The sequence below is a fragment of the Alligator mississippiensis genome, chromosome 4 (assembly GCF_030867095.1).
Source record: "Alligator mississippiensis isolate rAllMis1 chromosome 4, rAllMis1, whole genome shotgun sequence".
Lineage (NCBI taxonomy): Eukaryota > Metazoa > Chordata > Crocodylia > Alligatoridae > Alligator > Alligator mississippiensis.
This window is the reverse complement of record NC_081827.1, coordinates 216,543,481-216,557,086: the sequence shown is the minus strand read 5'-3', so window position 1 is coordinate 216,557,086 and position 13,606 is coordinate 216,543,481. Positions and strand designations below refer to the sequence as shown.

General features: G+C 41.5%; 1 protein-coding gene across 2 annotated transcripts in view; it reads right to left on the bottom strand.

Moving 5' to 3' along the window:
* The window catches only part of LOC102572122 (sodium channel protein type 1 subunit alpha), a 177,411-nt gene that overhangs the window by 71,083 nt on the left and 92,722 nt on the right, over nucleotides 1–13,606 (bottom strand). For both annotated transcript variants that reach the window (XM_019480413.2, XM_059727323.1), the window contains 5 exons: nucleotides 12,735–12,867; nucleotides 11,251–11,489; nucleotides 4,375–4,548; nucleotides 1,614–1,970; nucleotides 286–777 (listed from right to left, as the gene is read on the bottom strand). In XM_019480413.2, the coding sequence (XP_019335958.1) occupies nucleotides 286–777; nucleotides 1,614–1,970; nucleotides 4,375–4,548; nucleotides 11,251–11,489; nucleotides 12,735–12,867 (1,395 nt within the window). The remainder of the gene's footprint in view (nucleotides 1–285; nucleotides 778–1,613; nucleotides 1,971–4,374; nucleotides 4,549–11,250; nucleotides 11,490–12,734; nucleotides 12,868–13,606) is intronic.

Sequence of the window (13,606 nt, the reverse complement as noted above, 5' to 3'; positions counted from 1 at the left end):
ATTCCGGCCATCCTCTTTTTTGGCCCCAACCTCTAAGCCAATTCAGGCCTATATGGAGATGAAAGCTTTCATCCCTTTTTATTGTATGTCCCCTTTGAGTCTCTTATTAGGTTCCTAAACCATACCTTTATTGTTATTCATTACATATTACTTACTTTCCCTTACTTTTTTCCATATGCAGGTCACTATCAATACCTCATTAGTAAACCTACTAATTTATGCTGAAAAAATCAGAACAATTATCAAATTAAAAAAAAATTAAGTGGATAGGAAACATTTAAATACCTCTTTGCTTTCTTCCAGATCTGACTGATCTTCACTGCTAAACTCTTCTGTATTTAAATTTTCAAAATCCGACTCCCCGACAGCAATGGGTACCGTCACAGTGAGACTTGGGTTGTTTATGAATGACATGTAATCACTTTCATCAATGATGTATTTTTCCACACTGCTGCCTGTGCCTATGCCACTCGTGGTTCCATTCCCATCTCTAAGATAATCATGGTCTTTGCTTATTTCTGCTGTCATGTGGTTAGAAATGCAGCTGTTCTTCTTGTTGTTTAAATCTTCAAGTGGTTTGATTTCTTCTAAAGCTTTTTGTTTTTTAACAAAAGATTTTTGGATGAATTCATGGACTTTTCTTTTCACATAATCTACTCCCTTCTGCATTCTTGCTACAGCAATCTGGAGATTATTCATTTCATTATCATCATCTGTGGCAGCAAGGTTATCTGCACTAAATGAACTCAACAGCAAGGCCAAAAATAGGTTCAATACCTGTAAGGGAAGATAGAAAATAAACCCTAAATTTACCTCAGTGGAAATATTTTACTGTTATAATACTTTGCGCTATGTGAAGCATTAAGAATAAAGGCTCAGATTTTCACACCTCTCCCTCACCACTGCCCCGGCCCTACAAAAAATTAAATAATGGAGGAATAGATCATTAAAAAATGTGTTTACTAAAATTGCTCTGGAGAGAAAGTATGTTTTAAGTAATGATAATTTGAAGAAGAGCAAACCACATAATAAAGAACTCATTCATAAATATGATAAATGAAACAGCTAAATATAGTTTGCTATGCTTTTTAGGGGCTTATTTACTGTCAACTGCCAACTATGTGAAAATGAACTTTATTTTGTGAATATTGGCATAAAAGATTATTTATTTAACAATTCAGACAAATAATTTGTTATTTATTACCACCACACTGTTTAAAGAAGTTTCACTTATCCCATCAGAGATCACAAATTATAGCAGATGTGATAGGTGACCATATATAATTAAAAATTCAGAGCAAATGGTTTATGAAGACCCAACAGGTTTAAAATTATTTGAAACACTAAGTATTTTCAAGTAATCAAGATCAAATATGTAGAACGTGGCTAAGTGCTTATTCCCTTTTTATAAAGCAGGAATTTGATCCTGCATGGTGCAGAATATTCTGACTTCAGTCCAAGAAAGCTCTTAAGATGAACTTCAATCGCTTGAGTAGCTTGACTGAAGTCTCTTGCTTAAGTGCTTTGTTGAACAGGAGCCAGAGTGCTTAGCACATTTCAAGACTGAGCCCCCATTTTTTACAGAATAATCTTTGATTTTTTTAATTACATACCACTAAGTTTCCAATCACCATGACCATCATGAAGACAGTAAGGCACATAGCTTGGCCTGCAACTTCCATACAGTCCCACATGGTCTCTATCCATTCTCCACACAGAACCCGAAACACAATCAAAAAAGAGTGGAAGAAGTCTTGCATGTGCCAGCGTGGAAGTACACAGTCACTTGCGATTTTGCAGACACATTCCTTGTAGTTTTTACCAAACAGCTGCATACCAACCACAGCAAAAATGAAGACAATGATGGCGAGCACCAAGGTCAAATTCCCCAAGGCTCCTACTGAGTTACCAATGATCTTTATCAACATATTTAGTGTTGGCCAAGATTTTGCCAGTTTGAAAACTCGTAACTGAAAAAAAAAGAGTAGAAAATCATTGTGAGTACTAATTTTATTGAAAGCACAAGATGTTTTAAAATTAATTTGTGAAAATATATTGGTGCAAAAAAGTCACACAGTGGCAGAGAATGGATGCTGAAAGGGAGAGTAAACTGGAAATGACCAGGGTTTTTTCCACTGTTCCTTTCTCACTTGCAGCCTGCAGCATTTAAAGTCTAGGAAGTTCTGATTCAGAGGCTGTATGCCTAACTCTCATGCTCAATCACTACTGATGCCCTTTTCATCTAAGAATTTCCTCCAGTCCCCTCCTGGGTTCACCACTGAGCATGCTGGGGGGCTGCACTCCTGTGGGACACTCCATTCACCCCTAAGAATTTTCCAGTCCTTTTTTGTATCTAGTTAAACTGTCAGCTTTTACCACATCTGATGGCAATGAGCTCCACACTTGCATTACACTGTGTGTGAAAAAGAACTTCCTTTTGTTAGTTTCAGGCTTACTACCTACTAGGGCTGTGTGAAGCATTGATCCCTGATTCAATTCAGTGGAGATTCAGCCCGATTTGGTGGCTGAATCTCCAAATCCAAATTGAATCAGAGGACCCTTTAATCTCTTTGAATCAAATCAGAACCCTCTGAATCAATTTGGAGAGATTCGGAGAGATTTGGAAAGATTCAGTGATTCGGACATAGAGACAACTTTAAATGTCTTATCTATATACCTCTAGGTAGCAGAAGCTTGTGAGTGCTGTGCAGCATCCCACAGAAGCACAGGGGGATACCCAGTGCACTCGACAGCAGACCTGGAACTGCACCAGAAGCACTTCTAGTCCACTGCCAGGTCTGCTAGAGAGCATGCTGCCACCCACCCCCCCAGCTTTGTGACTGGTGCTTCCTGGGTCTGGGTGGTGGTGATCACCGAGCCAGGGGGAGCCCAGGGGGACGCCCTGTGCGCTCCCTGGTGGACCCAGAAGTGAACTGGAAGTACTTCCAGTCCCCTCCTGGGTTCACTGCCAAGCATGCGGGGGGGAGGGGGGGCTGCACTCCTGTGGGATACTCCATTTGCCCCAGCACCGCAGTATTCACGAGCTGTGCCTGGTACCATGATGTACTTAAAGAAAACATTTAAAGCTGTGTCTATGTCTGAATCACTGATTCTCCAAATCAACATCGAATCTTCAGATTTGGATTCAGTCAAATCAAATCAGGGACAGTGATCTGAATCAAGGAATCAAATCACTGTCCCCGATTCAGGCTGAATCTGAATTGAACAGGGCCCTCATTGCACACCCCCACTACCTACTAGTTTTATTTTGTGACCCCTAGTTCTTGTATTGTGTGAGAGGGTAAATCATAAATCCCTATTTACATTCTCTTTGCCATTTAGTATTTTGTAAGCCCTTATGTCCCCCTTCAAGCATCTCTCTCTAAACTGAATAGGCCTATCCTCTTTAGTCTCTCCTCATATGGAAGCCCTCCATAACACTAATCATCCTTGTTGCTCTTCTCTGTAACTTCTCTAGTTCTTCTATATTCTTTTTGAGGTGTGGGGACCAGAACTGGGCACAGTATTCGAGGTGTGGATGCACCATGGATTTATAAACAGGCATGATGATACTTTCCATTTTTGTTTTCCCCTTCTTAATAATCAACATTAATAATTAACATTTTTTTTGTCTTTTTGATACCTGCTGAGCACCAAGTTGATTTTTTTAGAAAACTGTCTGCAGTGACTTCCAGATCTCTTTCCTGTGTGGTAACAGCTAACGTAGAGCCCATCATAGTGTAGGTATAGTTTGGGGTCTTTTTGCCCAGGTGCATCACTTCACACTTATCTACATTGAATTTAATTTGCCATTTAGTTGCCTATTTGATCAATCATGCCAGATCCTTCTGTATTTCCTCACAGTCTGCCTTGGACTTTACCACTTTGAGTAATTTTGTGTCATTTGCAAATTTGGCCACCTTGCTACTCACCCCTTTTTCCAGATCATTTATGTCAAACAGCACTGGTCCCAGCATAGATCTCAGGAGGACCCTGCTGTTTACTTTTTTCTATCCTGAAAATTGACCATTTATACTCATTCTCTGCTTTTTATACTGAAGCCAATTTATAATCCATGAGTAGACATTCCCTGTAATCCCATGACTCCTAATTTAGTTAAGAGCCTCTAATGGGGAACCTTATCAAAGGATGTCCAAGAATACTATGTCAACTGGAACACCCCAGTCCACCTGCTTATTGACACCCTCAAAGAACTCTAGTAGGATGGTGAAGCATGATTTCCCTTTAACAAAACTGTGTTGACTACTCCCCATCAAGTAATATTCATCTTGCTAAAACACAAGCATAAAACTGAAATAAAATTAGTGTTACAAGAACATATTGTAAAATGTAATATTTTAGCCATGTATTTACCAATCTGAATGATCGAAGAACGGACAGTCCTTCCACATTTGCAAGACCAAGTTCAATCAAACTAAGGGTTACAATAAACCCATCAAAAATATTCCAGCCTTCTTGGAAATAATAATAAGGGTCCATAGCAACTATCTTGAGAAACATTTCTGCTGTGAAGATCCCAGTGAAGACCTAAATTAAAAATGCATTTAATTAGAAAGTGGTTAATTGCTAATTCTATTTTTTGTGCACATTTATATATTTACCTACATATCTGCAATGAATCCACTCCAAAATAGCTATTCATAAAATCTAACTCAGTACTTTATCTTTTTTTTTCTTTAAAATATAATCATAGGAGGAAATTATGCAAAACTTCCCATTAAAAATGGAGCATGGACGAAAAACTGATTCTCTTCTCACTGAATTTAGTTTAACATTAAACAAATTACTTAAATTGCATGCTTATAATTCAGTTTTAACTCTATTAGAATGCCTGGCTCTTTCCAACTTTATAGTACTACAATATTACAAAAGTGGTTTTCACAGTATGCAACTGGATGATTTCTAAGAAATTACACACTGGTGTCCTTAGAATATCATTCACGGTATTCTGCTGTTATAGGCCCTCTTTTAACACCTGTTCAAGTGAAGATCCTTTACTGGTATAGTTTTATTGACTTCAACACAGCTATGACATTATGCACTAGCTGATGACAAAAGAAATTATAACCATTTAAGAAAAGTGAGAATTTACTGTGTGTGTGTTTTTACTGGCCTTAATGGACAATTAATGGCCCAAAATGACACAATCTAGTTGGTATTTAATATTAAATGTAGCTTAATTATAGTAGCTTCTGATAAAGTTTTGTAATTGAATCCTATCCTATCCCTATTTTGAAGTGGTTATATATAATATATGATATATTACAGGAACTAATAGTATAACATTATAACTAAATATTAATAATATGCAATTTTACTATTGTGTATTACTATTACAACATTATCATATATATAATATATAAAGAATAAACAGAGAGCTCACAAGGAATGGAAAGAAAAATTACATCTTGGAAAACAAGAAGCATAGGAATAATGTGAGAGTTATTCAAATTAGTGAAAGGTTCTTCAGATATATGAATATAAAAATAGAATGAGGAAGGAAGACGCAGAGCCACTATACAGTGAGAATATAAGGAGATTTTAGATAATTTAGGTATGGCTCAAATACTAAATGAGTATTTGGCCTCAGTTTTCAGAAAAGACAATTATGAGCCATGAGAGTAAAAGCAAAACATCTAATGAGAATGAAAGTGAGAATCACAGATTGGTGATGAATAGATTACCTCTCTTTAAGAATTCTAAAAGAATTGTCACAAGAAGCTGCAGACTTGGTAATACACATTTACAAACTGTGGGGATTCCCCCCTATTCAGCACTGGTGAGACCCTGTCTGGAGTAGTTTGTCCAGTTTTGGGCCCCCCACTATGGACAGGATGTGGACCAATTGGACAGAGTCCAGCAGAGGGCAATGGTTAGAGGACTAGAGTACATGATTTACAAGGAGAGGCTAGGGGAACTTAGATTATTTAGTCTGCAGGAGAGAAAATTGAGGGTGAATTAATAAAAGCCTTCACCTACCTGAAGGATGGTTACGAGCTAGACTGGGGTGGGCAAATTATGGCTGGTGGGTCAGATCTGGCCCACCAGATTTCATCCAGCCTGCTGCACATCCCTTGGCCCTGTCCAGCCCACGTGCAGGAGGTAGCCCAGGCCATGGCGTGTGCAGCTGGTCCTGTCACCCCCAGGCATGCGGCAGGGCTAGGGTGGTAGTGGCCAGACTTTGCTTCCCAGCAGCTCTGGGGAGGGTGGCAGCTCCTTTCAGCAGCCGCCACTGCCAGTGTCATGGCCACTGACAGACCCATATTACTAGACAAATGCCAGACCAGTTTAGTAATCTACCACTTAGGAGTTTTGGTGAGTTGTTACAGGTGGGGACAATGGAATGCTGACCTGGCCTGGCCCACCCTGGCTTGGTGGGGTGCTGATCTGGGGCTCAGTAGCTCACCAAAACTCTCTCCAAACCAAAGCTAGACTGTCCTCAGTGGTGGCAGATGACAGAACAGGAGCAATGGTCTCAAGTTGCAGCAAGGTAAGTTTGGGTTAGATAGTAGGAAAAGCTCTCTCACCAGGTGGGTTGTAAAGCACTGGAAAAGGCTAGCCAGAGAGGCTGTGGAATCTTCATCCTTGGAGGTTTTTAAGGTATGACTAGACAAAGCCTTGACTGGGATGATCTAGCTGGGGATGGATAGTCCTGCTTTGACCATGGGGTTGGACTAGATGACCTTTTGAGGTCCCTTCTAACCCTAATTTTGTATGATTCTATGAAGTACAGCAGACATTTGTAATATGTGCATCACCTCAAGGGTGGTGCCATATAATTGGAAAACAGGTAATCTAATATATATATTTAAGAAAAGGAAAAATGTGTTCCAGGTAATTACATAGGTATTTTACCCCAATGATATGCAAGGTTTTCAAACAGATATTGGAGAAAAAAAATAATTAAAGGCAAAGAGATAAAGTGAAAAAGAGATAAAAAGCAACAAGAGTTACCAGACTAACCTGATAGCTTTCCTTCAAAATAGATAACAGATTTTCTAGAAATAGATTTCATCTATCTAGACTTCAGTAACATATTTGATACAGTGTGACTTGGCATGCTAACAGTTAAGATAGAGAAGATGGACTACAGGGAATTAAGAGAAGAATTGTAAGGTGATCTTGAAGACTGGATACATAGAAATGGGACAATATTCAATAATACAAAGTGCAAGGTCACATACTTGGGATGTGTACAAGCATTTAATTTAACCAGCTGAAGTTCAACAACTTAAGACTGAAATTCAAATGGGCTGAAACTTGTATATAAGCATTCAAAGAGTTGTCTGCAGGCTCTGCAAACAACCTGCAACACAAAAAGCACCCAGCCAGAGGGACCCAAAGAACACATCTCAGCATGCTTTTCAGGTTCCCCATTCTTCATGCCTACAGGTGACAGCAGCCAAAGGTACAGGTCAGGACTGATGAGCTGGTGGCCCAAGAGAACCCTCCACCAAATGCCCCTCCAGTACTCAGGGGGCAGTCTACATATTCATTATGTGCTTTAATAACCAAGTACTAAATCAACACACAGTAACTCACATTACTGCGCAGTAGCACCAGTGCATGGGTTTTTTTCAGACACTAAATAAGAAGTAGCCTAATATTACTGCACAATTGCATATTAGCATGGGTTTTGCCCAGCATGCTACTGTGCAGTGTTACTAGACTACTACATAGTTAGCAACTTGTACACGGTTAGTGTCTAGCCCACCCAGGATATCAGCTAGCAGACCCAGAGAAGGTCTGCTGTCTTTTTATGGCTGGGCCATGAAGCAGAGACTTTGTCTGGAGCTGTGGGTACCTGGAGCAGTGCCTCTGCCAACATATCCAGAGCCCTGGCTATGGCTACAGAGGGAGGATTTTGCCTATAGACAGCTGGGGCTGGGCACCTGCCAAAGCAGTCAGAACTGGGGTTGTGGCCCTGGTGTGTGTGTGTGTGGGGGGGGAGGAGGGGTTGCCTGTAGTGCTGTGGGGGCTCTGCCTGTGGGAAGCCTTGACATCACAGCCACAGATGAGGTCTCTCAAGTCCTGTGAGTGGGGAGCTTTTCCTCATGCAACACTTCAGATCTCTGAGCCTATAGCTTGTGCAAAGGGCTGAAGGCATGGGACTTTACAGTGTGGTGCACAGGGGAAGGTCTTTTCTCCCACACAGCTCTTAAGAGTGTCCATACCTGCAGCCTCTATGTGTGAGACTGCAGGTGCTGACTTTGAAGTGCTGCATGTGGATGGTGTCCTCCCCTCTGGCACCCAGCTGGTGCCTGTATCCTGTGCATGGGGGCTCTGGACTGCTGAAGGGAGGTAGGAATTCTACTCCCCCTATGGCATGTCAAGCCACATGTGCAGTTCTACTTCTGGGGCTGAAGCGTCACTTATGCCATGGACGACTGGTGCCTCCCAAGTCTGGGCGGGCACCATATTGCTGATGGGGGGTGTCCCCCATGGTTGATCACCAACTGTGGGGTATCCCTCAGTGGCCAATTGCCAACTGGGGGGGGGTCCTCCCAGCAGCTAATCACTGAGCCAGTGGCGAAACTGGAAATGCACTTCCGCTGACACTTCCAGTTTCATGGCTGGTGCTTCCAGGGGGTGCACAGCTGATCTCAGGGAGTGAGAGTGCACCAGCATGAACCCCACTACATATTGCCAATGACTTATGTTGCACTTCTCGCCAGCCCCTTCAGCCCCATGCATGGGAACACAGAACAAACTTGCTGCACTTCATGTGGAGGTTGCAAGCACAGGGCTTTAAAGTGCCATGGCAAGGGGGAGTGGGGAATGTGGTCCTGCTTCCCCATCTGAAGCCCATTAAAGCCTATGCTTGCAACTCCTCAGTGTGGGGCAGCATTTAAATCTCAGGAGTTGGTTGGTAAGGGTTGGGGACTGGCCTTTCCTAGTCCCTCAACTTCAGGGGGAGGTGTTGGTGTGCAGGAGACTGCAGCATGGGAAGGGGAGCTCCTTCCTGGAGGAGAGGGGGTGGGTGTGGGGGGTTTGTGGGTGAGTGTGGAACCCCCACCACATGGTGCATAGCCCCTACTGCTGGTGGCAGCAGCCAGTAGCAGGCTCTCACAGCACACTGGCTGGGGCAGGCAGAGCCCCTGGTAGTGCATGGCTACAGCTGAGTGCCTGGGGCTGCACATGGGTCCCTCATGCAGTGCCGTGAGCCCCACGTGCTGGCATGGAGTCAGCCAGGTCTGATCTGAAGGCATCTGTCAGTAGGCTGAACCAGCCTGACTCTGTGCCGCCATGTGCAGCCCCCAGGATTTGCTGAGCCACATGCTGCTGGGTGCTGCTGGGGGCTCTGCCTGCTGTGGCCAGGAGCACCGCAAGGGCCTGCTTGTGGCAGGGGCTGTGCTGGGAGGGTGTATGGTGGTGAGGGCTGTGCATAGGGAGGGGTATGGTGGCAGGGGCTGTACAGTGGGGGGCATGTGGCATCAGGTGCTGTGCATGGGAGGGTGGCAGGCTGTGCATCGAAGGGTGTGGTGGGGGGCTATAATGGGGGAATGTGGCAGAGGTGGAATCCCATACATTCCCATACCCACACCCATCCACAACCCCCACTACACCCCATCATAACCCCCCCATGTAGCCATTCCCACCTTCAAAAACCCCCTTGCACGCACCACCTACCCCCAACTACACCCCACACCCACCCTACGCACAAGTACCTGCATATATTTCTAAGAAGGTTCAGATAGTGTTATATTTAATTTAATTTGTAAAAAAAAAAGTAATTAATTAATTTTGTGCATAATTTTTAATTTTTCTGCACATAATTCTCTGGGCTGTAAATTATAAGTTGGGAATTCATCTATTGGAAATAGTTGTGGAGGAAGAGGATTTGGACGTAAAACTAAATGATCACAAGTTGACTAATAAATGCCACTGTGATCAGCTGTGAAAAGGCAAATGTGATCGATCATAGGATCTGAAGAAATAGGCTAAGGACAAACATAACAACTGAATCAAAGGATGCTGAAATAAACTATTAAAATGCAACTTCTAAATCTGCATGATATGTTTCATACAAGGTTGAAGCTAAGGTAATTTAGCTAACTTCCATTGCTAAAGATTTATGCAGATATAACAATTAGATCATATCAGCTGATGTGTACTCTGAAACAGTAGCTTTCCCTAGCCTTCACTTCCAAAGTAGCTAAAAAGTACATTTGTCTAACCTAGTATTAATGTCATATAAAAGTCCCTAGTGAGACCTTGTTGGAGTACTGTGTACAAATCTGATCACCTATGTTCAACAAAGATGAAGTGAAATTGCAAAAGGTGCATAAGAGGACTACTAGGATGGAGATCTTATCTTACATGAGGAGATTAGAAAAGCTTGGCTTGTTTAGCCAGGCAAAACAAAAGAAACAAAAGATTTATAGATGATTGTTAGCTATAAATACATCAAAGGAGGAGAAGGGCTTTTCAAGCTAAAGGACACTGTTGGCACAAAAACAAATGGGTATAAACTACCATGAATAAATACAGACTGGAGATCTGAAGAAAGTTCCTATCCATTAGAGCAATCAGGTTCTGGAGCAGCTTTCTAGTAGTGTAGGCAAACATCTTAACTTTTTAAAGATAGAGCTTGATAAATTTATGAGGGAGATTATATGACATCATGTTCACTACACATACCCAGGAGCTCTACACTACACACTACACTACACATACCCTGTGTTACTATGATAATTTAATCATTTAAACTTTGGGATAAATTTTCTTAAAGGGGAGATATAAAAGTATCCAATACCAGGACACCACTTCACTGTATCCTCTGCTGTGCTTCTTGGCATGCCACTGTGATAATTTTGAAGAGCTTCAGTAGGGAAGTGCAACAAGGGCCTGTAATGTCTGTCTACAGCTGAAACACTCCAGTTTTGAAACATTTCATGGCCATTGTAGTTTGCAACATTTCAAATGTTACCTCTGTCTGCACCCCCAGATATAGTTTATCTTGTTTAGTCTCTGATTATTCAATAGATTTGAGAAGAAATGTGTTAAATAAAGGATTATTTATTTATTGATTTTGTCAAAACCTAAAGTTACGTGAGGAAAGGTTGACTATGACATCTCTAAAAAGTGTTAACATACAGATATTTCTAGAGACCAATAAATACATACTTAAGAATATAAAATTACATTGTTTAATGATATAACAGAGTTGTGTAACTTTTGAAACCAAAAAAAATAAGCAAATGTTACACGACAAATAGATAGACTTACCAGGTTTCCAACAGAAAGCACATGATTGAATTCTGGTGTCATTGGATAGTGTTCCATGGCCATAAATAATGTATTTAAAACAATGCAAATAGTAATAGCCAGATCAACAAATGGGTCCATCACAATTAAATTGACTATACGTTTTACTTTTAACCAATAAGGACTGCAGTCCCAAATCAAGAAAATGTTTGCAAATTTGTACCAGCACGGTGGGCATTTCTGTCGTGATTCTTCAAGCTCTAGGAGGAAAAAATGTGTAAAATAAATATGTGGAATAACTGAATATCATACTATACAGTATCAGTAGCCTTTTCCAAATAAAGTAGACCTATCATTCCATCTCGCCAATCTTGGCTAAACTTTAACAAATTTTAACAAAGAACACAAATCTTGTACAACTGTTCCATAAGATTCCTTTGCATACTTCCTTTAAGAGATTTATGTAAAGACAGTTTTCTTGACACCTGTCTACCTTTCATCCTCTATACTTGTAACAAGCATTTTAGATAAGTATTTTAATGTGGAAATGTCCCCCCTCACTGTTCTTCTAGTTTTTAAAGGGTTTTGATTTTCAATTAATTATGTTGAAATACAGTAAAATCCCTGTTATTTGGGATTTTACTAACCCTCACACTCTACTAACTGGAATTTCCAGCCGGGTGGCCAGACGCAGAGGGAGGAGGTGGGGGGGGGCGGGAACACTTGCACACGGCAGCCACCACCATCACCCACTACCCTGCACTGCTGCTGCGCAGCATGTGGCCACCACCACACCCTCCTCCCCTGCTCCGCATGTGGCCACTCCCCCCATTCTATGTTATCTGAAAACCCCTGCTGGGTTATTTCAGATAACTGGAATTTTTACAGAACTAGCAATCTCCTTACCCCAAGGATGCCAGATAACAGGGATTTTAATGTATTAGTTGTCAAAGTAATTTTCAATCTTTCTTAAAAAAAAAAAAAATTACAAGAACTTTAGCTAGCACAGAACCTTTAGCTATATCTCTGAACAATGGTATTAAAGGCATAACCATATACATGCATACAAAAATAATATTAAGCCCCTAATACAAGTTGATTTAAAAGCACCATGGAATCTGATCCCTGATCACAAAAATGTGCCTCCTGCCAGGCCATATGCACATGGCAGGGGTGCAATTTGGAATTGGATCCCTGATTCCACATCATGCCTTTCTACTTATCTCTGCAGGAGGAGCCTAGGGTATTGATCCTGGGCTCCCCCCTCACCAACATTTTGAGAGCTGGGTGCCCGCAGCCCGGCATGCCCTCTGCTTAGGAAGCACATGAGATGAAGTAGTCACAAAACAATTAAATATAAATTTTTCATTAAGAAATGTGACACAATCATGTCCATTGGCATTAGCTATTAATCTGTTTTAAAATATTTACTTTTTAGAAGAACATAAATTTATAAACATCTAATATCAGAGTATATTATATTTTAAATTGAACATAGAACACACCTTCCATAGTGTTTGTAAGTATGCTAGCTATACTCATGGCTCTTTCTCTTAAAGCTGGATCTTCCAGAAAATCCATAGAAACATTAAAAGAATTTGATCTTCTCTTTTTCATTTCTGTTTCTGTAGTAGTGCCCTGCAAATAAATTAACAGTAGATAAGATCAGCACCTTTAATAATGAGAAACTGTAGACCCTACAATGAATTGCACTACATTTGAATACATGCTTCGTGCAATTTCATTTTATTTAACTTGTCCCGACAGACTTTTCTTATTTATTAATAACCTTGCATTTAAAAAATATATTAGAGAACACTTCTTTTAAAATCCTTGTCTTTCACCATGATCTGTTACTAGATATCCTTAGTTCACTACATTAAGTGTTTGTTTAATAAAAATGAAATAAGTATTCAACAATTTAAGAGTATATACAGACATCCAGGGGAGGTTAGGGGGAGGTAAGATTGAGTTAAAAATGGACACCTGACCTAAGGTAAATTGGGATGGGGGGGCAGCGGGGGAGTTGGAGGGATTGGGGGGGCAAGAAGTTTCCAAGTAGGATTGGGGGGATTGCAGGGGCAGGTAGGGTCTGTGAGGAGGATGGGGGAGATTGGGCAGGGGCAGTGGGGGATGGGGGGGCAAGCAGGATCCACAGGAGGATCAGGAGGTTGTGGGGTCTATGCGGGGGGGGGGGGATTGGAGGGCTTAGGGGAGCAGGCAGAGTCTACAGAAGGAAATTAGGGGGGACAAGTGGGTTCCATGGGAGGGAATGGGGAGATTGGGGAGCTAACAAGGTCTATACAGGGGATCGGGGGGCAAGTGAGGTCTGCAGGGGAGTTGTTGGGGTCCAGGAGAGCTTGGTAGGATTAAGGGG